The 24,705-nt window shown below is 41.4% G+C and overlaps 1 protein-coding gene across 1 annotated transcript in view; it reads right to left on the bottom strand.

The window, feature by feature from the left end:
* Nucleotides 1-9,575: 9,575 nt before the first annotated feature.
* Nucleotides 9,576-24,705, bottom strand: part of LOC129824283 (uncharacterized) — a 32,191-nt gene continuing 17,061 nt past the window's right edge. Inside the window, exons 9-12 of the mRNA XM_055883824.1 lie at nucleotides 22,150-24,614; nucleotides 21,084-21,226; nucleotides 20,248-20,318; nucleotides 9,576-16,328 (exon numbers count right to left, since the gene is read on the bottom strand). Of these exons, the coding sequence (XP_055739799.1) occupies nucleotides 14,398-16,328; nucleotides 20,248-20,318; nucleotides 21,084-21,226; nucleotides 22,150-24,614 (4,610 nt within the window). The 3' untranslated portion in view covers nucleotides 9,576-14,397. The remainder of the gene's footprint in view (nucleotides 16,329-20,247; nucleotides 20,319-21,083; nucleotides 21,227-22,149; nucleotides 24,615-24,705) is intronic.

Here is a 24,705-nt window from a genome sequence, read left to right as displayed (position 1 = left end):
GAGGTCTCTTCACAGTCCCTAAGTCCAGAAGAGACTATGGGAGGCACACAAACTACATAGAGCCGCGACTACATGGAACTCTATTCCACATCAAGTAACTGAAGCAAGCAGTAAAATTAGATTTAAAAACACCTTATGGAACAGCGGGGACTATGAAGCAACACAAACATTGGCACAGACACATGCATATGCACACACACACACATACGATAACATACGCACTATACATACACATGGATTTAGTAATGTAGATATGTGATAGTGGTGGAGTAGGGGCCTGAGGGCACACAGTGTGTTGTGAAATCTGTGAATGTATTGTAATGTTTTAAAATTGAATAAACTGCCTTAATTTTGCTGGACCCCGGGAAGAGTAGATGCTGCTTTGGCAGCAGCTAATGGGGATCCATAATGAATACAACATACAAATACCTCAACCAAATTACGATGGTTTGGGATAAGTTCTCAGCATACGTGGGAACTCCTTCAAGACTGTTGGAAAAGCATTCCTATTACATCTGGTTGAGAGAATGCCAAGAGTGTGCAAAGCTGTCATCAAGGCAAAGGGTGGCTATTTGAAGAATCTCAAATATAAAAAAACCTGTCTTTCAAAGATAATTCGTAAAAATCCAAATAACTTCATAGATCTTCATTGTAAAGGGTCTAAACATTGTTTCCCATGCGTGTCCAATGAACCATAAACAATTAATGAACATGCACCTGTGGAGCGGTCGTTAACACACTAACAGCTTACAGACGGTAGGCAATTAAGGTCACAGTTATGAAAACTTAGGACACTAAAGAGGCCTTTCTACTGACTCTGAAAAACACAAAAAGAAAGACGCCTAAGACAGAGCTACCATGGAGACAGGACGGACAGCTGATCGTCCTCGCAGTGGCAGACCACGTGTAACAACACCTGCACAGGATCGGTACATCCGAACATCACACCTGTGGGACAGGTACAGGATGGCAACAACAACTGCCCGAGTTCCACCAGGAACGCACAATCCCTCCATCAGTGCTCAGACTGTCCGCAATAGGCTGAGAGAGGCTGGACTGAGGGCTTGTAGGCCTGTTGTAAGGCAGGTCCTCACCAGACATCACCGGCAACAACATCGCCTATGGGCACAAACCCACCATCGCTGGACCAGAGAGGACTGGCAAAAAGGGCTCTTCACTGACGAGTCGTGGTTTTGTCTCACCAGGGGTGATGGTTGGATTCGCGTTTATCGTTGAAGGAATGAGCGTTACACCAAGGCCTGTACTCTGGAGTGGGATCGATTTGGAGGTGGAGGGTCCGTCATGGTCTGGGGGGGTCACAGCATCATCGGACTGAGCTTGTTGTCATTGCAGGCAATCTCAACGCTGTGTGTTACAGGGAAGACATTCTCTTCCCTCATGTAGTACCCCTCCTGCAGGCTCATCCTGACATGACCCTTCAGCATGACAATGCCACCAGCCATACTGCTCGTTCTATGCATGATTTCCTGCAAGACAGGAATGTCAGTGTTCTGCCATGGCCAGCAAAGAGCCCGGATCTCAATCCCATTGAGCACATCTGGGACCTGTTGGATTGGCGGGTGAGGGCTAGGGCCATTCCCCCCAGAAATGTCCGGGAACTTGCAGGTTTCTTCGTGGAAGAGTGGGGTAACATCTCACAGCAAGAACTGGCAAATCTGGTGCAGTCCACGAGGAGATGCACTGCAGTACTTAATGCAGCTGGTGGCCACACCAGATACTGACTGTTACTTTTGATTTTGACCCCCCCCCCCTCCCCCCCTTTGTTCAGGTACACATTATTCCATTTCTGCTGATCACATGTCTGTGGAACGTGTTCAGTTTCTGTCTCAGTTGTTGAATCTTGTTATGTTCATACAAATATTTACACATGTTAAGTTTGCTGAAAATAAACGCAGTTGACACTGAGAGAACGTTTCTTTTTTTGCTGAGTTTATATTTTGATTTGTTTAACACTGTTTTGGTTACTACATGATTCCATATGTGTTATCTCATAGTTTTGATGTCTTCATTATTATTCTACTATGTAGAAAATAGTACAAATAAAGAAAAACCCTTGAATGATTAGGTGTTCTAAAACTTACCAGTCTACCAGTCAAAAGTTTTATATATATACACACTACCAGTCAAATGTTTTAGAACACCTACTCATTCAAGGGTTTTTCTTTCTATATATATATATATATAATACTAATACAATTACAATTGGAGACTAAGATGGCCATTGCAAAATGTTGATTTTGTGGTCAATTAACTATTTATTTGTGGATTTGATGTATGCTTGGATTTATTTAGTATTTGATTAGGATCCCCTAGTCTTCCTGGGTTCCAAAGCCGGAAACAAAACACAACAAATTCATAAAATATATAACCCTATTGTCACGTATACTCCCTCTCCGGCGCTCGAGGTCACCAGGCTGCTCATTATTACACACACCTGTCACCATCGTTATGCGCGCCAGCGCCTCATCAGACTCACCTGGAGTCCATCACCTCCCTGATTACCTACCCTATATATGTCACTCCCTTTGGTTTTTTCTCTAGGCGTCATTGTTTCTGTTCCAGTGTTTCATGTCTGTACACTACCCATGTTTCTTGATTTGTTCCATGTTCGTTTATTTATTAAATACACTCCCTGTACTTGCTTCCCGACTTTCAGCGTACACGTTGCACCTATATAATACAATATATAATACAGTGCCAAATATAACACAAAATGTCTGTCTCTTCACAGTCCCGGTATGCCGTAAGGTGTTCTTTAATCTGTTTTTTTTTATCTGGTATTGCTATCTTGCATTACCTGGGGTGGCAGAGAGTTCCATGTAGTCACGGCTCTATATAATACCGTTTCCCAGCCTCTGTTCTAGACCTGGGGACTGTGAAGAAACTTCTGGCTGCATGTCTTGTGTGGTACCTTGTGTGGTACCGATGAGTGTCCGAACTGTGTACCAACTGCTTGAACAGACAGTTCAGTACCTTTAACACATCAATACCCCACACAACGACCAATAGCGATGCAGTCAATCTCTCCTAAACTTTGAGCAAGGAGTGATTGACATGCATGTCATTGACATTCGCACTCTGTGTACATCTAAGTGCAATAAGTGGACTTAATATATAACTGGAATTTTCCTATGTCCTTCTTTGCATCACATGACCCCACAACTGGGCATACTTTTTATATTTATTTAACCATTATTTAACTAGACAAGTCAGTTAACAACAAATTCCTATTTACAATGACGGCCTGGGAACAGTGGGTTAACAGTGGATTAATTAGTCCAGGTGCGAAAAAACTAGGGCCTATAGGATCTGCCTGGTTGATTTAGAAAATAGTGCAACGACTTATCATGGACAGACCTCTTCCCATTTTATTAACGATTGAGTCTATATGTTTGACCATGATAGCTTGCTATCTAGGGCAACACCCAGCAGTTTAGTCTCCTCAACTTGCTCAATTGCCACATGATTCTGTAATAGATCTAAATGAGGTTTAGGGTTGAGTGAGTGATTTGTCCCAAAAACAATGCTTTTAGTTTTTCAGATATTTAGCACCAGCCTATTGCTAGTTACCAATCTAAAACTGACTGGAGCTCTATGTTACGTGTGTCAGTTATTTATTTTACTGTCGTAGCTGATATGTACATGGTTGAGTCGTCAGTGTACATAGACACACAGGCTTTATTCAAGGTCAGTGGAAGGTCATTGGTAAAAAACGAAAAAAAATAACGGCCCAAGCTGGCTGCCCTGCGATACACCACAGTCAAACAAATTTGCATTAGAGAGGCTTCCATTAAAGAAAACCCTCTGTGTTCTATTAGATAGGTAACTTTCCATCATTAAAAAAATGTATTTAGTTCTGTCTTTGAGCTGTTCTTGTCTATTAATGTTCTGTATTATGTAATGTTTTGTGTGGACCCCAGGAAGAGTAGTTGCCGCTTTTGCAACAGCTAATGTGGATGCTAATAAAATACCTATGTTTTTTCAGCAATAGGTTATAATCAATGATATCAAAAACTGAAATCTAACGAATTTTTTTCAGCCAATCATCAGTCATTTATGTCAGTGCTGAGCATGTTGAGTGCCCTTCCCTATAAGCATGCTGAAAGTTTGTTAATTTAGTTTTTCGTAAAATAATTGGTCAAAATAATTGGTCAACCCGAAAGTATTTGGTCAAACACCATTTTTTCCAAAAGTTTGCTAAGCACCGCTAACGAGCTGATTGGTTGGCTGTTTGAACCATTAAAGGGTGCTATTCTTGGGCAGCGGAATGACCTTCTAGGCTTAAATTGAAGATGTGGCAAACAAGACTTGCAACTTCAGCAATTTACCTACCACCCAGGTTGTCGGTACCAGGTGGCTTGTCCTTATTGATAGATGGCAACAATTTTTTCACCTCTTTCACACCAACTTTGCAGAACTCAAATCTACAGTGCTTGTAATTAATGATTTGGTCTGTTATGCATGAATGTGAATGCTCAGCGTTTGTTCTTTGCATGTCATGCCTAAGTATGCTAATCGTGTCAACAAAAAAGTTATTAAAGTGGTTGGCATGCCATCTGCCTCAATGAAGGATGGGGCAGAGTTAACTTTTTTGCCTAGAATTTCATTTAAGGTTCTCCAGAGCATTTTACTGTCATTCTTTATATAATTTATATTTGCTCCATAGTATAGTTTTTCTTTTTGTTAAGCTTAGTTAAGTGATTTCTCAATTTACTGTATGTTTGAGAATATGCTGTTTTATCAGACTTATTTGCTATTCCCTTTGCATCTCCCCTCTCAGCCATACAGTTTCAATTCATCATCTATCCATGGGGATTTGGCGGTTCTAACGGTCCGTTTCTTGATGGGCGCATGCCTATCCGTAACAGGAAGGAGAAATTTCATAAATGCTTCAAGTTTGTTGAAGTTTCAAGTCATAGACTGTTCTCTCTGTTACCACACGGCAATCAGTACCGGGGCGCCAAGTCTAGGTCCAAAAGGCTCCTTAACAGCTTCTACCCCCAAGCCATAAGACTGCTGAACAATCAATGAAATGGCCACCCAGACTATTTGCCTATACTTTGCTGTTTATTTTCTATGCATAGTCACTTTACCCCTATCTACATGTACAAATTACCTCAATTAACCTGTACCACCGCACATTGACTCACTACCAGTACACCCTGTATATAGCCTCGTTATTTTATTGTATTACTTTTTTTACTTTATTTATTTAGTATTTTCTGAACTCTATTTTCTTAAAACGGCATTACTGGCATTTCACTGTTGTATTCGGGGGCATGTGACAAATAACATTTGATTTGGATACTGCTTTAGAGAAGATTTACACATGCATGATTTATTTCCTGTTCTGTTTGTGAAAACCCTGGTTGGTTGACTGATAACCTGAACCAGATTGCAGGCATCAGTTACTGTAATGAATACATGAATACGCAGTGCGCGGCAGATGTTTAAGCCTTCACAGAAGGCAGGAATCATAGTCACAGGCAGGAAATGGTCAAACACAGGTAGGGAGTCAAAAACAAACAATACCTCACAACCATACAAACAGAAAGAACTGAACTAAATAGGGAACTGATGAGACCAGGTGAGAAACGAACACAGGTGAAATCAATGAACAAAAATGAAAGACTTGGCAATGTTCCAGAACACAAAGAAACAGGGCTACGTTCAAGAACACAAAGAAAAAGAACACAAGGTTGACTAAGAAAATAAAAAATGTACCTTACAGTTACAGCTTAAAGCTTTTTTTGAGTGGACAGCTTGATGGCAACCAGTCAATTTTTATGTCACCCAGAATATATACCTCTGATATCACATACATTTCACACATATAGTCCAAATACTGACTTTTAGCAACTTCCTACGAGAATAGGCTTCACGTAAGGCAGATGAACCTGTAGCCATCATGTGACGAGATTGTCTCTCAGCCTAACAGGAATATGACTCTGGACATACACTGAAAAAAAAGTGCATGTAAAGTTGTTACGCACGCCTCTGAGCAGAGGGAACGCAACTCCCTGCTACAACTCAACTCTCTGAAGTGCAAGAGGTATGGACTGTAGGTGCGAGTAAGGATGACACAAAAGCAGAATTTACCGTTTACTAGAATTTATTTTCTTACACGGTAATATGGGGAAAAGGGGCTGGACGGAACCAAAGCAAAGAAAGTAAATATCAAAGTTACCCCTCTCCTATCTAACCTGCCTACCCACTTAACTTACCTAACTTAACACCGCCTGGTGCCCTAACCAAAATACAGGGGGTGGTCCGCCCAGGTCTTACCTAGTGTGCCTAGACAGTAAATATACTACGGGTATATGTATGCCCTCGGGCCTCTTGCCTAAGCACTCCCAAAGTGCCTTCTCCTTCCCCCCCTGGGAACAAACGAAACAGAGTAATTATTAACGATTTCACAAACACTCACAAACACAGGACATAGAAAAACTGCTACCAACAACAACAGAACTGCTACCAACAACAACAGTACATACCACACTTTCTGATACACAACCAACACTATATCACAATCTAATTTTTCTCTCTCTCAATCTCCCTCTAATCTCTAATTTCTCTCGATCTTTCCAAAATATTCAATTCTCTCTCTGATCTCCAAATCTCTCCTCTCTCAATCTCTACTCTCTTGGGCAGAACACTGGCTTTTATCTTCAGGTGGCAATGGTGATTAGAGTCAGCTGCTTCTTGACGAGGGGGCGGGGTCAGCTCCAATCACCAATTAGCCTGGGGTTGACCAATCAGCTGGTTGGGGAGTACTTCAGGAAGCCATCTCCTGAAACACACACTCAAATACAAAACAGAACACAGAAACTGGGGAACGTAACAAAAGTGTTGGTCCCATGTATCGTGAACTGAAATAAAAGATCCCAAAAATGTTCCAAACGCACAAAAAGTTTATTTCTCTCAAATTTTCTGCACAAATTTGTTTACATCCTTGTTAGTGAGCATTTCACCTTTGCCAAGATAATCCATCTTGCCACAGGCGTGGCATATCAAGAAGCTGATTAAACAGCATGATCATTACACACTTGCACCTTGTGCCAGGGACAATAAAAGGCCACTCTAAAATGTGCAGTTCTGTCACACAACACAATGCCACAGATGTCTCAAGTTTTGAGGGAGCGTGTAATTGCAATACTGACTGCAGGAATGTCCACCAGAGCTGTTGCCAGAGAATTGAATGTTAATTTCTCTACCATAAGCCACCTCCATCGTCATTTTAGAGAATTTGGCAGTACGTCGAACCTGCCTCACAACCGCAGACCATGTGTAACCATGCCAGCCCAGGACCTCCACATCTGGTTTCTTAACCTGCGGGATCGTCTGAGACCAGCCAGTCAGACAGCTAATGAAATTGTAGGTTTGCACAACTGAAGAATTTCTGCACAAACTGTCAGAAACTGTCTCCGGGAAGCTCATCTGCATGCTTGTCATCCTCACCAGGGTCTTGACCTGACCGCAGTTCGGCGTCGTAACTGACTTCAGTGTGCAAATGCTCACCTTCGATGGCCACTGGCACAGTGGAGAAGTGTGCTCTTCACGGATGAATCCTGGTTTCAACTGTACCGGGCAGATGGCAGACGTGTGGTCGAGGGGTTTGCTGTCAATGTTGTGAACAGAGTGCCCTATGGTGTCGGTGGGTTTATGGTATTGGCAGGTATAAGCTATAGACAACGAACACAATTGCATTATATCAACGGCAATTTGAATGCACAGAGATACTGAGATGAGATCCTGAGGCCCATTGTTGTGCCATTTATCCACCGCCATCACCTCATGTTTCAGCATGATAATGCACGGCCCCATGTCACAAGGATCTGTACACAATTCTTGGAAGCTGAAATAGTCTGCACACCCAGTTCTTCCATTTCCTGCATACTCACCAGACATTGAGCATGTTAGGGATCCTCTGGGTCGACGTGTACGGCAGCATGTTCCAGTTCCCTCCAATATCCAGCAACTTCGCACAGCCATTGAAGAGGAGTGGGACAACATTCCACAGGCCATAATCAACAGCCTGATCAACTCTATGCGAAGGAGATGTGCGCTGCATGAGGGAAATGGTGGTCACACCAGATACTGACTGGTTTTCTGATCTACACCACTACCCTAATTTTTTTTAAATAAAGCTATCTATTCACAGTCATGTGAAATCTATAGATTAGGGCCTAATGTATGTATTTCAGTTGACTGATTTCCTTATATGAACTGTAACTTAGTAATATCTTTCTAATTGTTGCATGTTGCGTTTATATTTTTGTTCAGTGTATATAGCAACACCTCCTTCATTTGCATTTCTATATTTCCTGTATAACCATGTATAGCTACTACTGCATCAAAGGAATTATGTGTGTTTCAGAGATGGCTAGAATAGAAAAATATTCTGATGTTAGTAAATTGTCAATTTCATGAACCTTGTTTTACAGGCTACATATGTTAATATGGTTATTTTTTTCTTTCATTTATTTGGTTTTTAGTACTATTCTGAAAGGCTGATCTGAGGTAGACATGGGTTGTCTTGCTGGAAGATCCACTTGCGGCCAACTTTCAGCCTTGCAGAGGCATCTAGGTTTTTGGCTAAATGTCCTGGTACTTGGTAAAGTTCATGATGCTGTTGACCTTAGCAAGGGCCCCAGGACCAGTTGTAGCAAAATAGCCCCATAACATCAAAGCTCCACCACCATATTTTACAGTAGGGTTGAGGTATTTTCTGCCTATGTTTTGTTCTTTTGAATGACAAACTCACCGCTGGTGTGTGTGGGCAAAGACCTCTATTTTCATGTAATTTGATCATAGCACTGGTTCCAATCCAAGTGCCAAAGCCATTTAGCAAACTTCAGGCGGTGCTATGGTCAGATGAGATGAAAATAGAGCTTGTAAAGGGTTTACTAACGTGTTAGTTCTATTAGCTATGTTAACTATGACATTACTTTAGCTAATATGGTGACAATGATGTAGGCTGTGGGTAGCTGATATGGTTTTGATATGGTTTTACTTTGAAAGGATTTTTCGCCTGGTCATATAGAGCTGATGTGTTGTGCATTGAAGTCCACAAGCGAAAGGAAAAGGTGAGAGGAGGAGAGCATGTAGATGCGAGTCGGAATACGTGGCTGCTATGAAAGTGAACTGTTTTTACCTGTGATCAGGGATGTATTCACACCGCCGATTGTTGAAAAACATTTATTAAATAGAAGCAAACGGAAGGGGATAAACATACCTGAATTTGTTCAATAGAAACTCTCGTTTGGAACTGTTGGACTAATGATTACACCCTAGATCAGCTAGATGTAGGCACGCGTGTGCATGGCGGTATCGAATGTGTCACTGTCCATCGCCTCAAATTTTTCTCTCGACCTGTGTGCACCTACGTTGTAAACTTTCATTCATAGGCTAGGTTGTAGCAACATCATGATGGGTATGGGGAAATTACAATGAACTGGGTGAATGGAATATGAATGGTCCTCCGTCATCTTAAACGGCACCGACCGCCACTGCACTGTATATATTAGTCATAAAAATGCACTCTCCAAATCCACGCTTTTTCATTTTTCTTCTTTAATACATTAAATGTATCACACCAATGTGAATTTGAAAACAAGATGTATAAACATGTAGATAATTCCAAGAGTCGTTGATGCTTTTATCCAAAGTAACTTACAGTGTACAGTGACTTTACATAATATTTAAGTATTATAAACATGCTATAAAGGTGGATAATAATGATATAGAGAGGGCCAGAAAGGAGAAAAAAGAGATATATAGTTGTCACATTTTGACGTAAAGTAAAAACAAACAAAATAAAGGAATGTCACTTTAGCTCAGTCGAGAGCCAACCAAGAGTTTGCGTCCCGGGTGGCACAGAACTCATAGTTCAAAAACAACAAACAAAAACGATGGTCGCTTCAGCCCGGTCCAGTGGAAACCCATAGCTTTTATCCAAAGTGTATAGTGACAATACATGATAAGTATTATAATCATGTTATAAAAGTGGATAATGATAAAGAGGCAGAGAAAGGGGAAAGATGGGATATAGTTGTCACATTTTGACAAAGTAAAAACAAAAACAAACAAAAGTCACCATTTGTCCTCCCTATCTAATTTATTATGATCTGAAAGGCAAACTGATCATAGATCAACACTCCTACTCTGAGAATAGAGGCCCAGGTTTAGGAGAGCTAGAGCCATATTCCTATTCCTACACATTGTTACGAACGATTAACTAGCCTACTGATTTTGCTACACTCATGATGTCCAGAGGTCCTCGGCCTACTTACTTAACTACCAAACATATTCCAGAACACCTGCCCCAACAAGAAAAGAAAACCTCAGTCACCACTATCTATTTTCCTGATTTTTTTTCAAACTTTTAATCTTTATTTTTTATTTTAATAAAACTTCCTTAACTAAGTACCAATATGTACACTAGTGCTGAGGGATTAGCCGAAATGTTGGTTTATTTTCAGTTTAAAAAAACAAATTGATTGATTCAATTATTTGAATTCCATTTTTTGTGAGCTCAAAGTGCAGTTTTTAGAGAGAAATCAAATCAAGCAGCACAAACAGTGGGACTTAGTAGGAAGTTGTGGTTTTCAACAGGCAAATATTCAACAGTTTACCACAGAAAACCTTTGTAATTAACTAGTAATTAACTCAACAGAAAATGTTCCTGCCCACGAGCAAAACACTCACCAGCCCTACAGTAGATAACGAATACCAGCTGGAAACAATTTGACTAACCTCTTGGCCGACAGCCCAAAATGTTTTGTTGACCAATAATATCAGCTATCTTGCTAACTAACAAACTGAAAACCACACTTGCGCTGCTGGAAACCTCTCCTAGCATGCGAGCTCGACACAAACACGGGCTACAAACTTTCTCAACAAATGCACCACCACAATACCAAACTGGTTCAAAACCACCCAGACTTAACACCTGCCCCACATGAGCACCCAAATGCCAACATTTATGCCTTGACGAGCTCCAATTATGTTATGAAACCGATTAACTACCCTACTGATTTTGCTACACTCGTTATGTCTAGGGGTCCTAGGCCTAGCTAAATAGTCTGTAACCTGATGTAATGTGTGCATTTATGTAATAAGTAAGAGTATGCAAACTGTGTTGTTTGCATGTGCCCCCTAGAGACAGCAACCTTACCTTGGTCCAGCTCAGTAATGATTCCTTGGGTCAGCAGCCCAAGCTGATTCTTGACTTGTCCAGTTCATGGTGACAAAATAAATATAAACAAAAACGATAGTACAATAAGGCATGCCCAAAACTAAAAAGGTAACTCAAACAAAAAATGGCAGGCTACTAGCCACAGCACTCTCACGGTTTGAAAATCCTCCTGATTACCTCCACCTGCGGGCTTATCAAAGCCTCGCTCAGCACCTGGACCCAGTTGCTGCTGCCCCCTGGGGATGGAGTGTGGAAATGCCCGTGTAGTGTCCAAGTGTGTTCATGCTTGCTTAAATAACAAACACCTTCCCCATAACACATCCTCCAAAAATAAAATATATATTTTTTAAACTCACAATAGTCACGACTATGTATTTTCCGGAATTTTCCAAACTTTTTTAATTTCTTTCCCCGTTTTTATTTTGTGTTCGTACAACTTAACTACCTAACCTATAACAACATCTAGAAAAAAACTAAGACATATAAAAGTTGTTTCTGTAAAAAAATAAATGTCAACCTCAAATTTTGGCAACTTTTCATCTACTTACTACTTTTTAGCTACTTTGCATGTTAGCTAACCCTAAACTTAACCCTTTAACCTAACTCCTAAACCCTAGCCTAGCTAACGTCTTCCAGCTAGCAAACATTAGCATTAGCCACGTAGCTAATGTCAGCCACAACAAATTGGAATTCGTAACATATCATCCGTTTTGCAAATTCGTAACATATTGTACATTTTGCAAATTTGTTACATATATTTTAAGTTTTGCATATCCATAACATATACAAATTGTTATTTGTAACATATCATATGAAATGGATGATGGACTTTCACAAATACAGTTGAAGTCAGAAGTTTACATACACCTTAGCCAAATACATTTAAACTCAGTCTTTCACAATTCCTGACATTTAATCCTAGTAAAAATTACCCGTCTTAGGTCAGTTAGGATCACCGCTTTATTTTAAGAATGTGAAATGTCAGAATAATAGTAGAGAGAATAATATTTTTCAGCTTTTATTTCTTTCATCACAATCCCAGTGGGTCAGAAGTTTACATACACTCAATTAATATTTGGTAGCATTGCCTTTAAATTGTTTAACTTGGCTCAAACGTTTTGGGTAGCCTTCCACAAGCTTCCCACAATAAGTTGGCTGAATTTTGGCCCATTCCTCCTGACATAGCTGGTGTAACTGAGTCAGGTTTGTAGGCCTCCTTGCATGCACACGCTTTTTCAGTTCTGCCCACACATTTTCTATAGGATTGAGGTCAGGGCTTCGTGATGGCCACTCCAATACTTTTACTTTGTTGTCCTTAAGCCATTTTGCCACAACTTTGGAAGTATGCTTGGGGTCATTGTCCATTTGGAAGACCCATTTGCGACCAAGCTTTAACTTCCTGACCAATGTCTTGAGATGTTTCTTCAATATATCCACGTAATTTTCCTCTCATGATGCCATCTATTTTGTGAAGTGCACCAGTCCCTCCTGCAGCAAAGCACCCCCATAACATGATGCTGCCACCCCCGTGCTTCACGGTTGGGATGTTGTGCTTCACGGTTGGGATGGTGTTCTTCGGCTTGCAAGCCTCCCCCCTTTTCCTCCAAACATAACGATGGTCATTATGGCCAAACAGTTCTATTTTTGTTTCTTCAGACCAGAGGACATTTCTCCAAAAAGTACAATCTTTGTCCCATGTGCAGTTGCAAACCGTAGTCTGGCTTTTTTTATGGCAATTTTGGAGCAGTGGCTTCTTCCTTGCTGTACGGCCTTTCAGGTAATGTCGATATTGGACTCGTTTTACTGTGGATATAGATACTTTTGTACCTGTTTCCTTCAGCATCTTCACAAGGTCCTTTGCTGTTGTTCTGGGATTGATTTGCTCTTTTCGCACCAAAGTACGTTCATCTCTGGGAGACAGAACGCGTCTCCTTCCTGAGCGGTATGACGGCTGTGTGGTCCCATGGTGTTTATTCTTGCGTACTATTGTTTGTACAGATGAACGTGGTACCTTAAGGCATTTGGAAATTGCTCCCAAAGATGAACCCGACTTCACTTTTTTTTCCTGAGGTCTTAGCTGATTTCTTTTGATTTCCCCATGTCAAGCAAAGAGGCACTGCGTTTGAAGGTAGGCCTTGAAATACATCCACAGGTACACCTCCAATTAACACAAATTATGTCAATTAGCCTATCATAAGCTTCTAAAGCCATGACTTAATTTTCTGGAATTTTCAATGCTGTTTAAAGGCACAGTCAACTTAGTGAATGTACACTTCTGACCCACTGGAATTGTGATACTGTGAATTATAAGTTAAATAATCTGTCTGTAATAATTTTTTGGGAAAAATTACTTGTGTCATGCACAAAGTAGATGTCCTAACCAACTTGCCAAAACTATAGTTTGTTAACAAGAAATTGTGGAGTGGTTGAAAAACGAGTTTGAATGACTCCAACCTAAGTGTATGTAAACTTCCGACTTCAACTGTACATACCATTCGAAATGTAACATATCATACTAAATGGGGTGTCTCGAATTTACGTAAAGAATAATACGAAATACTGAGACCAGGTTGGTATCACCTGTATCTCATTCTTCTCTCAGATTAAATCCTGGAGAGGGCTTGGGTCAGTGTTTCCCTGTTAAGCCGTTGGTCGAGTTTGGTTCTTTGTCATTGTGTCACAGGAGTGACGAATGCCCTATACTGTGCATGCTTTGGCCCAGGTGCTCCTAATTTAGTATTTGTTAACTCCGTGACTCAATGAAAGATGTGATTGTCTCCCTGTGTTTCCCTGCCCCTTTATAACCCTTTCTGTTTGGGGTGCGGCCGCCTTGGGGAAGGTGCAGGTGAGATGGAAGCTGTGTTTGTGTTGAAGCTGTGGCCGAGCTCTTTCGGAAGCCTTGGTTTTACTAAGAGAAGTATTACCTTCCACCTGAACTGAAACCTGTTGTTGTTATTTGATGGTGTTACTTGTTTTATGGTGTATCCTCCATCTTGTGCTGAACAAAAGCTTACGCTACTGTGGTTCATGGAAACTGAGATGGACCATTCTTCCATGTTCTTCTACTCAAACCCAAACTAAAAGAACCGGTGTTGTCTATGGTATAACTGTAATTCAGACCTCCCTATTCTTAGTGTAAACATAGGGTGGTGTAGTCTGATCTATGATACTGACTGAGCTTAGTCACAGCCCCTTTCGTCCAGGGTCTGACAATTGGGCATCTCATTCCCCCCTGAATCATCCAAAGACTTATTGTCCTCATCTGCGTCAATGTCCTTAATGGGTTGGTATTGACTAATATCATCACTGTAGTCTTCGTGGAGGCTATTCAGGTCAACATCCTTCATGGGTTGGTATTGACTGATCTCCCGACTGTAGTCTTCATGGAGGCTATAGAGGTTCACACCACTACTCATGCTCTTATCTGAGTCATGAGGGAGCTCTTCAAAGAACTCTTCATAGCTCTTCAAACTGTTTGATTGTTGGCACCTTGTCATGACTCCTGTTTCACTGACATTTTTCCTACATCTACCATCTACTGTAGACAGTAATTCCTTTACCATTACATCAGAACATTTCTCCCGACAAAGTCTTTTCGTTTTCAGGTGCTTCTTCAAATCAGTATGGAATATAAAAGTCTTTGGACACACCGGGCACTTCATGGGGCCATCGTAGTGTTTTAACATGTGCCTTCGCATGTCACATGTCTTCGAAGTTGTTTTCCCACAAACATGGCACTTTCTGGAACAGTCTTTTGTGTGTTCTTTCAGATCATGTGGGAACTGGAAAGTGTCCCCACAGTGAGGACACTTGTATTCACCAGGGTTGGATTGATCAATGTCCTTCATGGATTGGTATTGACTGACCTCCTGACTGTAGTCTTCATGGAGGCTATTCAGGTTAACATCACTACTCATGCTGATATCGGAGTCATGAGAGAGATCTTCAAAGAACTCTTCAAAGCTCTTCAAACCCAACACAGGCCCGATCTTTGAAGGCCCACCTGTGTTGCTGGAGCTTGGTTGTTGGCACCTTGTCATGACACCTGCTTCATGAAAAAAATCCCTTGATCTACCATCTACGGGAGACAGTAATTCCTTCGCCATCACATCAGAACATTTCACCCTACCAAGTATTTTCATTTTCAGGTGCGTCTTCAAATCAGTATGGAATATAAAAGTCTTCGGACACACCGGGCACTTGATGGGGCCGTTGTTGTTGTGCTTTAACATGTGCCTTCGCATGTCACATACCTTCAAGATGGTTTTACCACACACATGGCACTTTCTGGAACAGTCTTTTGTGTGTCCTTTCTGATCATGTGGGAGCTGGAAAGTGTCCCCACAGTAAGGACACTTGTACTCACCAGGGACAGATTTGAGGTGGAGCCCGGTAGTAATTACTTCATCAGAACATTTCTCCCTACAAGATCTTTTTGATCTCAGGTGCGATCTCAAATCAGCATTTGATATAAAAGTCTTTGGACACGCAGAGCACTTGTATGCTCCATTGTTGAAGTGAAGTAGAAGGTGCCTTCGCAAACCCAGCATACGAGTAGTTATTTTCCCGCACACATGGCACTTTATGGAGCAGTCTTGTGTGTCTCCTTTTACATGTTGTTTTAGGTCTCCTTGCAGATCACAATTTTCTTTCAATTCAGTTTTTTGCTGGACACTTTCTCCACAGTAGTCATCCCCATTGTCCTCGCCGTTCTCGTTATTGTTCCCTCCATCCTCATTCTTCTTCTCCTCACAGCCATGCTTCTGGTGTTCCTCTAAGTCCTCACTGAATTCAAAGTCTTGCCCACACTGGGTGCATTGATGTGATCTCTGCTCAATGTGAGATCGCATGTGTCTTGTCAAGCCCAGTGTGTCAGTGAAAGTCTTGCCACAGAAAGAGCATGCTTTGATGCGTTGGCTTCTTTTGTGAGAGATGTTGGATGGCTCAGGAGTTAGAGAATCCTGAGGTACACTAACTGAGCATTCTTCTCTGTTCTGCCCTTTGGCCATATGACCCCTGTGCTCCTCTGAGTGAAAGTGCTGTATGGGCTGTTGCAATTCCTCCTCCTTTTTATGAGATGATGGACAATGAGGAGAAGCACGGACTCCACCTAGTGTTGAAAAGAGAGAAGTGAGCAAGACATCTCCATATTGACATGAACTCAATCAAAGTCAAAAGAGCACAGCTTAGTGCTTGAAGCTTAATACAGTAAAGGGATACTGAACTTTCCTCAAATAAACATCAAGAAGTAAGAAAAACATCTAAAAATGGACATGAACTCAGTCAGAAAACAAGACCGATCCAGTGCCGATCCAGTGAAAATTCCTCCAAGAAAACATCAGTGAGCTCCAAAACTATTGGGACAGTGACATGTTGTTTTGGCTCTGTACTCCAGCACTTTGGATCTGAAATGATACAATGACTACGAGGTTAAAGTGCAGACTGACAGCTTTAATTTGGGGGTATTTTCCTCCATATCGGTTGAACCGTTTAGAAATTACACCACTTTTTGTACATAGTCCTATTTTAAGGGACCAAAAGTATTGGGACAAATTCACTTATATGTGTATTGAAGTAGTAAAAAGTTAAGTATTTGGTCCCATGTTCATAACACGCAATGACTTCATACATTTGTTCGATGCATTTGCTGTTTGTTTTGGAAGTGTTTCAGATTATTTTGTGAATAATGTATTGTGTCATTTTGGAGTCTATTTTATTGTAAATAACAATGGAATATGTTTCTGAACACTTCTACATTAATGTGGATGCTACTAGGGTTGGGCAGTATCCAGATGTCCACATCGTCATACCCAGTGGCAGTTCTAGCTTGTAGCAAGCTTCTAGCTTGGGGGGGCTCCCTGGGCGAGCCCCCCCAACAGAAACAAAAAGCACCATTCTGCACTAACTGTCATTTTTATTACGACATTTGGAACAACACAAATAAAAAATCATAACATTTAAAACTATATAAATATAAAAAAATATAAGAAAATAAGACTCATAAATATCAAAAAGAAGTAACAAATTGTAGTATATAAATACAAATAAAAAAAGAGAATTCAATTATTACACCATTACCCTATTGCTAACAAAAAAAACACAAATAAAACTAAATTGCAGTAGCCTGCCTAGCTCAAACTAGAATCAGGGCACCCACTCCGACAAGGTTAATTGACCCACAGTCCCACACGGTGACATGATATCATTGACGCAACGTGCAAATGAGCGATAGAAAACCGATTGCGCAAATGTCACCATCCTAAATGTATTTATATATATTTTTTTGTTTTGTTGGTGCGGGCGCCCCATACCGCCCCCGGCAAGATGCTGCCCTGGGCGGCTGCCCATGTCGCCTATGCCTAAATCCGCCACTGGTCATACCATCCTTCTCTCATCCTGGGATTTATATTATTACCAGTTTAGTACACAAGGGGGCGCCAAAGCATGCTAAAAAGACCATTGGGCGTCTGTTACCAGAATGCTAACAAGATTAGCACAAGTAATAACGAATGTCCATGGAGGCTGCTAGCTAAAGATGATGAGTGCAAACGAGAGACATTGCGCAAATGAACATGCTTGTCTGAAGGAAGAACTGTCTCTGAAGCAGCATGTGTACACACTGTGTCTGTATGGAGTCTGGAGTCTCTAGGGCAACAGGCCTGCCTGTTCTGCTTGTGAAGATGGGGGAAGAGCAGACTGGCCAAGAATGGAGAGGAGAAAAAATGCAAGGAAATCAAAAGATCGCAGTGGCAACTGTACAAAGAGCTTTGACTTCTCAAACACGGCAGAAATCTTACACAATATGATTCCCCCTTAATTCAGAAACTTACTTCGATAACTAGCAAGTTAAACTTAGGTGTCACGTTAATGCAGAATTCTTAATATTTCACGCAGGAAAAAAAGAACGCATAAGAAATCTCTTGCTGTGCTTTGTAAATCAGATCTAAAATGCTTCTTATTATAATTTCAGTTAAAAAAAATTGATTCCGTTGCAATTCACTCAGATGAGAATTCACGAATGGGCATTCTATCAGCAGACAGCACTCTGACTGATGTGTAGCTATTTTTCTCTGGTACTTTTCTCTGGTAAAATGCAAGATTAACTTTAGGAAATGTAGCTGGCTACAGTCTTTCTGTGATAAACATTATAAATATGATGGCCATGCATCGTTTTTGCAAAAAATACTTAGCTTTTTCATTGTAAGCTCATTTACTTGTGTGGCTGCAAACCAAATAGCGTTGCACTTCTGTTGTCATCTGATGAAAATGAAGCTATTTTCTGCCAAATGTGTTGCACTAATATATTTTCTGTGAAGGAAAACTATAGTTGAATGTGCCTGATCACTCTGTTGACTTTCAAGATAAAAAACGACCCCTGTCAATACACAGCTGGACTCACCTGCTACCGCTTTCTCCCGTTGTGCTATTTACAAACAAACACGTAACTGGCTCAACTGTTCTGGGGAACTATGATAAGCTTCATAATGTAAAATAATGTGACCTGGGAAACGAAGAACGCAATCTGCTAACGTATTGCACAAGTTGACCTGCAGGTATTGACTTAAAAAGTGGCTGCAAATATGAAAATGTTTTTTTTTTTAAAGTTTCAACGGTATTGAAAAACCATCCCGTGGCTATTTCCAAATACCACGGTAAACGCTATATATGGTATACCGCCCAAGCCTAGCTGCCATGACTATGGATAATCATTATTTTTTTTTATTTTTTTTTTTATCCCCTTTTCTCCCCAATTTTCGTGGTATCCAATCGCTAGTAATTACTATCTTGTCTCATCGCTACAACTCCCGTACGGGCTCGGGAGAGACGAAGGTCGAAAGCCATGCGTCCTCCGAAGCACAACCCAACCTAGCCGCACTGCTTCTTTAACACAGCGCGCCTCCCACCCGGAAGCCAGCCGCACCAATGTGTCGGAGGAAACACCGTGTACCTGTCCCCCTTGGTTAGCGCGCACTGCGCCCGGCCCGCCACAGGAGTCGCTGGAGCGCGATGAGACAAGGATATCCCTACCGGCCAAACCCACCCTAACCCGGACGACGCTAGCCCAATTGTGCGTCGCCCCACGGACCTCCCGGTCGCGGCCGGCTGCGACAGAGCCTGGGCGCGAACCCAGAGACTCTGGTGGTGCAGTTAGCACTGCGATGCAGTGCCCTAGACCACTGCGCCACCCGGGAGGCCGACTATGGATAATCTTGAATGAATCTTGAATAATGATGAGTGAGAAAGTTACAGACGCACAAATTTTATACCCCCCAAAAATGCTAACCTCCCCTGTTATTGTAATGGTGAGAGGTTAGCATGTCTTTGGGGTATTATATTTGTGCGTCTGTCACTTCTCACTTCATTCAGGATTATCCGTAATCATTGGAACATCCACATTAATGTAGAAGTTTTTAGAAACATATATTCTTATTTACAATAAAAGTGACTTCAAAATGACACTATTTACCATTAATTTCTATTGGGCACAAAATCATCTGAAACACAACTGAAACAAACAGCAAATGTATCCAACAGATTTGTAGTCATCGCGTGCTATGAACATGGGACCAAATACTTTTTACTACTTTAATACACATAAGTGAATCTGTCCCAATACTTTTGGTCCCCTAAAATGGGGCACTTAAAAAAGTTGTAATTTCTAAATTGTTCACCCGATATAGATTAAAAAAAACTCAAATTAAATCTGACACTCTACACTTGAACCTCATAGTGGTACCACTGTACCATTTCAAATCCAAAGTGCTGGAGTACAGAGACAAACAAAAAAAGAAGGCAAAAATTGTGTCACTGTCTCAATACTTTTGGAGCTCCCTGTGGACGCAAGGAAAGTGTTTACTGAACTCGCAAGGGTACGATAAGCACTAGGCATGAATAGCATGGACGTTTAAGTATAGTAACCATTTTTCCCGCATCTTTAACGCTGTCATTTCTAGTTTGTTCATTATTTCAGAAGTTTTGCATGAGGAGCTCGATGTTCAGTGTTCTAAACACTAAGGAACACTCCTTACCAGAATCATTGACAGAGGTCCTTTCATTGACAGAGGTCCAAAGTTCTTTATCTGATGGTTCAGCATCTTCCCTGAGGACAGACCAAAATGAAAGTCAGGTATGATTTTCCAATGGGTAAGTTCACTGCCAAGATCCCACAGTGCAAAAAGTGAAATCTGAGTAAGCCATAATATCTTATATTGAGTGATAAGCTAAATTATATAACGTCATTGGCAAATAATTTGGCTTATGTTAACCCAAAAAAAGGCATAATACAAGTCATTTATATTAATTCAATATATTTTCCCTTAATAACTTTTACATTTTAGCAGACGCTCTTATCCAGAGCGACGTACAGTTGTGAGTGCATACATTTTCAGATCTTTTTCCCCTTTTCATACTCGGCCCCTGTGGGTATTGAAGCCACAACCCTGGTGTTTCAAGCGCCATGCTCTACCCAACTGAGCCACACAGGACCATATCTTGTATTAAGCCTTTTTTAAAGTTAAAATAAGCAAAATTATCTGCCAATGACATGAAATAATTTCGCTTGGTAGAAAAAAACGAAGAAAAAATGTAAGTGAATTATCCTTCAATATATTATAGCTTGTTTTCGATTTCACTTCCTGCAGCGTAGCCACCACTGTAGCGACATTCAAATCTGTTTTTCATCCTTCCCCTAATACCCCTCGAATCAGGGACCGATTCAGTCCTCTCTGTACACTAGGTGACTGTATTCTCTGGTCAATCAATTATATTAATAAATCAATTTACTACCTGGGAGAAAAGAAAACCAGCAGCACTGCAGACCTTGAGGCCTGGATTTGAATACGTCTGTTCCACAGCTGACACTCACTCAGTTTCAGGTGAGTGCTCTCTTTTCACACTCTTTGCCTCGGTCTTCTCATTTCTGACATCACGTCCTCTTTTCTGTTTTCTCTTTCTGCCTCTTCTTTTCTGTCCTTGGGATCCCGTGGCCTCAGCCTGCAGTTTCCCTCTCTGTATACAATATATATGATAGTCATAAAAATGCACAGTCTGACTCAAAGCCATGCCTTTTCATATGTTTTCTTTAATGAATTTAAATGTATCACACCTATGTAAAACTTCAAAACAAGGTGGATAAACATGTAGATAATACTAGATAGATAATACTAGACGGCGTAGACACTTATCCAAAGTAACTTACAGTATACAGTGACATCACATGATATTAACGTGTTATAAAAGTGTTATAAAAGTGGATAATTAATGATAGCGAGGGAGAGAAAGGGGAAAGATATAGTTGTCACATTTTTACATTAAGTAAAAACAAAAACAAACAAAAAAAGTAATGTCATTTCAGCCCAGTCCAAAGGCAACGCTGAGTTTGCCCCACAGGTGGGGACAGAACTCACTCTGTTACAATGGTGCCGTGACTTGAGATTACAAATCGGCTGTAGCAGACTAATAGGGAGTGAGTGTAGTGGATGTGGAACTAGCAGGCTGGAATTGGTAGCCGTCATGGGGTGATGTCACCCGCGCCGAGATCTCACGGCAACTATTTCTCATTGAGTAACAAGCTCCGTCTGTCAGCACGGTTGACTTCAGTGCCAAGGGTTGTGTAACAGAGAGAAGGTGAGATGGAACTCACTCGCTTACAGCAACATGTTGGTCCAATCTGGGCCCATATTCCTAACGCTTCTCAGAGTAGGAATGCTGATCCTCTTAGTTATTCTGATCTCAAAGGAAAAACTTATTCTAGATCCCTTCTACTCTGAGACACTTTGTGAATACAACCCCAGGTTTAGGAGAGCTATGGCCATACAATACAATGAAATATAGGGAAAGTGGTAGGAAGTTGTTGCAGTCCATCATTTTCTTAAAACCTCAAATTGGAGTGCCTTTAGTATTGTCGTATCTATTGTTGATACCGGTATCACCTGTATCTCGTTCTTCACTTCTCCGCTTGTCTCTGATTGAGAATCCTGGAGAGAGCATGCCTCAGTGTGTGACACCTGCTCCTCTGTTAAGCATTCGGTTGAGTTTGGTTCTTTGTCATTGGCCATCTCATTTCCCCCTGAATCATCCGCAGTCCTTCTGTCCTCCTCTGGGTCAACGTCCTTAACGGGTTGGTATTGACTAATCTCTGCCTGACTGTAGTCTTCATGGAGGGTATTCAAGTCAACATCCTTAACGGGTTGGTATTGACTGATCTCTGCCTGACTGTAGTCTTCATGGAGGCTATTCAAGTCAACATCCTTAATGGGTTGGTATTGACTGATCTCGTCACTGTAGTCTTCAGTGGTCATTATGGAGTCTTCATGGAGGCTATTCAAGTCAACATCCTTCATGGGTTGGTATTGACTGATCTCGTCACTGTAGTCTTCATCGAGGCTATTCAGGCTATTCAGGTTCACTTCACTACTTATGCTGTTATCAGATTGCTGCAAGTCATGAGAGAATTCTTCAAAGAACTCTTCAATGCTCTTCAAAGGCCTGGCTGTGTTGTTAGAGCTTGGTTGTTGGCACCTTGTCATGACTCCTGTTTCATTGACATTTTCCCTACATTTACCATCTGCTGAAGAAAGTAATTCATTCATCATTACGTCAGAACATTTCTCCCTACAAAGTTTTTTTGTTTTTAGGTGCATCTTCAAATCAGTATGGGATATAAAAGTCCTTGGACACACCGGGCACTTGTATGGGCCATTGTTGTTGTGTTTTAACATGTGCCTTCGCATATCCAGCATTCGAGCAGTAGTTTTCCCACACACATGGCACTTTCTGGAACAGTCTTTTGTGTGTCCTCTTAGATCATCTGGGAGCTGGAAAGTGTCCCCACAGTAAGGACACTTGTACTCACCAGGGACAGATTTGAGGTGGAGCCCGGTAGTAATTACTTCATCAGAACATTTCTCCCTACAAGATCTTTTTGATCTCAGGTGCGATCTCAAATCAGCATTTGATATAAAAGTCTTTGGACACGCAGAGCACTTGTATGCTCCATTGTTGAAGTGAATTAGAAGGTGCCTTCGCAAACCCAGCATACGAGTAGTTATTTTCCCGCACACATGGCACTTTATGGAGCAGTCTTGCGTGTCTCCTTTCAGATCAGGTTTTAGGTCTCCTCCCAGATCAGGTTGTTTGTCTCCTCCCAGATCAGGTTGTTTGCCTCCTCCCAGATCAGGTTGTTTGTCTCCTCCCAGATCAGGTTGTTTGTCTCCTCCCAGATCAGGTTGTTTGTCTCCTCCCAGATCAGGTTGTTTGTCTCCTCCCAGATCAGGTTGTTTGTCTCCTCTCAGATCAGGTTGTTTGTCTCCTCCCAGATCAGGTTGTTTGTCTCCTCTCAGATCAGGTTGTTTGTCTCCTCCCAGATCAGGTTGTTTGTCTCCTCCCAGTTCAGGTTGTTTGTCTCCTCCCAGATCAGGTTGTTTGTCTCCTCCCAGATCAGGTTTCTTGTCTCCTTCCAGATCAGGTTTCTTGTCTCCTTTCAGATCAGGTTTCTTGTCTCCTTCCAGATCAGGTTTCTTGTCTCCTTCCAGATCAGGTTTCTTGTCTCCTTCCAGATCAGGTTTCTTGTCTCCTTTCAGATCAGGTTTCTTGTCTCCTTTCAGATCAGGTTTCTTGTCTCCTTTCAGATCAGGTTTCTTGTCTCCTTTCAGATCAGGTTTCTTGTCTCCTTTCAGATCAGGTTTCTTGTCTCCTTTCAGATCAGGTTTCTTGTCTCCTTTCAGATCAGATTTCTTGTCTCCTTTCAGATCAAGTTTTTTGTCTCTTTTCAGATCAGGTTTTTTGTCTCTTTTTAGATCAGGTTTTTTGTCTCTTTTTAGATCCGTTTTTTTTTTCAGATCAGGTTTTTGCTGTACAGTTCTCCCACAGTAGTCATCACCATTTTCCTCATTATTATCCTTTTTGTTCATTTCCTCACAGCCATGCTTCTGGTGTTCCTCTAAGTCCTCACTGAATTCAAACTCTTGCCCACACTGGGTGCATTGATGTGACATCTGCTCAATGTGAGATCGCATGTGTCTTGTCAAGCCCAGTGTGTCAGTGAAAGTCTTGCCACAGAAAGAGCATGCTTTGACACGTTGGCTTCTTTTGTGAGAGCTGTTGGATGGCTCAGGAGTTAGAGAGTCCTGAGGTACACTAACTGAGCATTCTTCTCTGTTCTGCCCTTCTGCCATATGACCTCTGTGCTCCTCTGAGCGAAAGCTTCTTTTGTGAGCGCTGTTGGATGGCTCAAGAGTTTGAGAGTCCTGAGGTACACTCTCTGAGTGTTCTTCTCTGTTCTGCCCTTTGGCCATATGACCCCTGTGCTCCTCTGAGTGAAAGTGCTGTATGGGCTGTTGCAATTCCTCCTCCCTCTTATGAGATGATGGACAATGAGGAGAAGCACGGACCCCACCTAGTGTTGAAAAGAGAGAAGTGAGCAAGACATCTCCATATTGACATGAACTCAATCAAAGTCAAAGAGCACAAGTAAGACAGATCTGGTG

The sequence above is a fragment of the Salvelinus fontinalis genome, chromosome 26 (genome assembly GCF_029448725.1).
Source record: "Salvelinus fontinalis isolate EN_2023a chromosome 26, ASM2944872v1, whole genome shotgun sequence".
Lineage (NCBI taxonomy): Eukaryota > Metazoa > Chordata > Actinopteri > Salmoniformes > Salmonidae > Salvelinus > Salvelinus fontinalis.
This window is presented reverse-complemented; position numbering and strand designations above follow the sequence as displayed.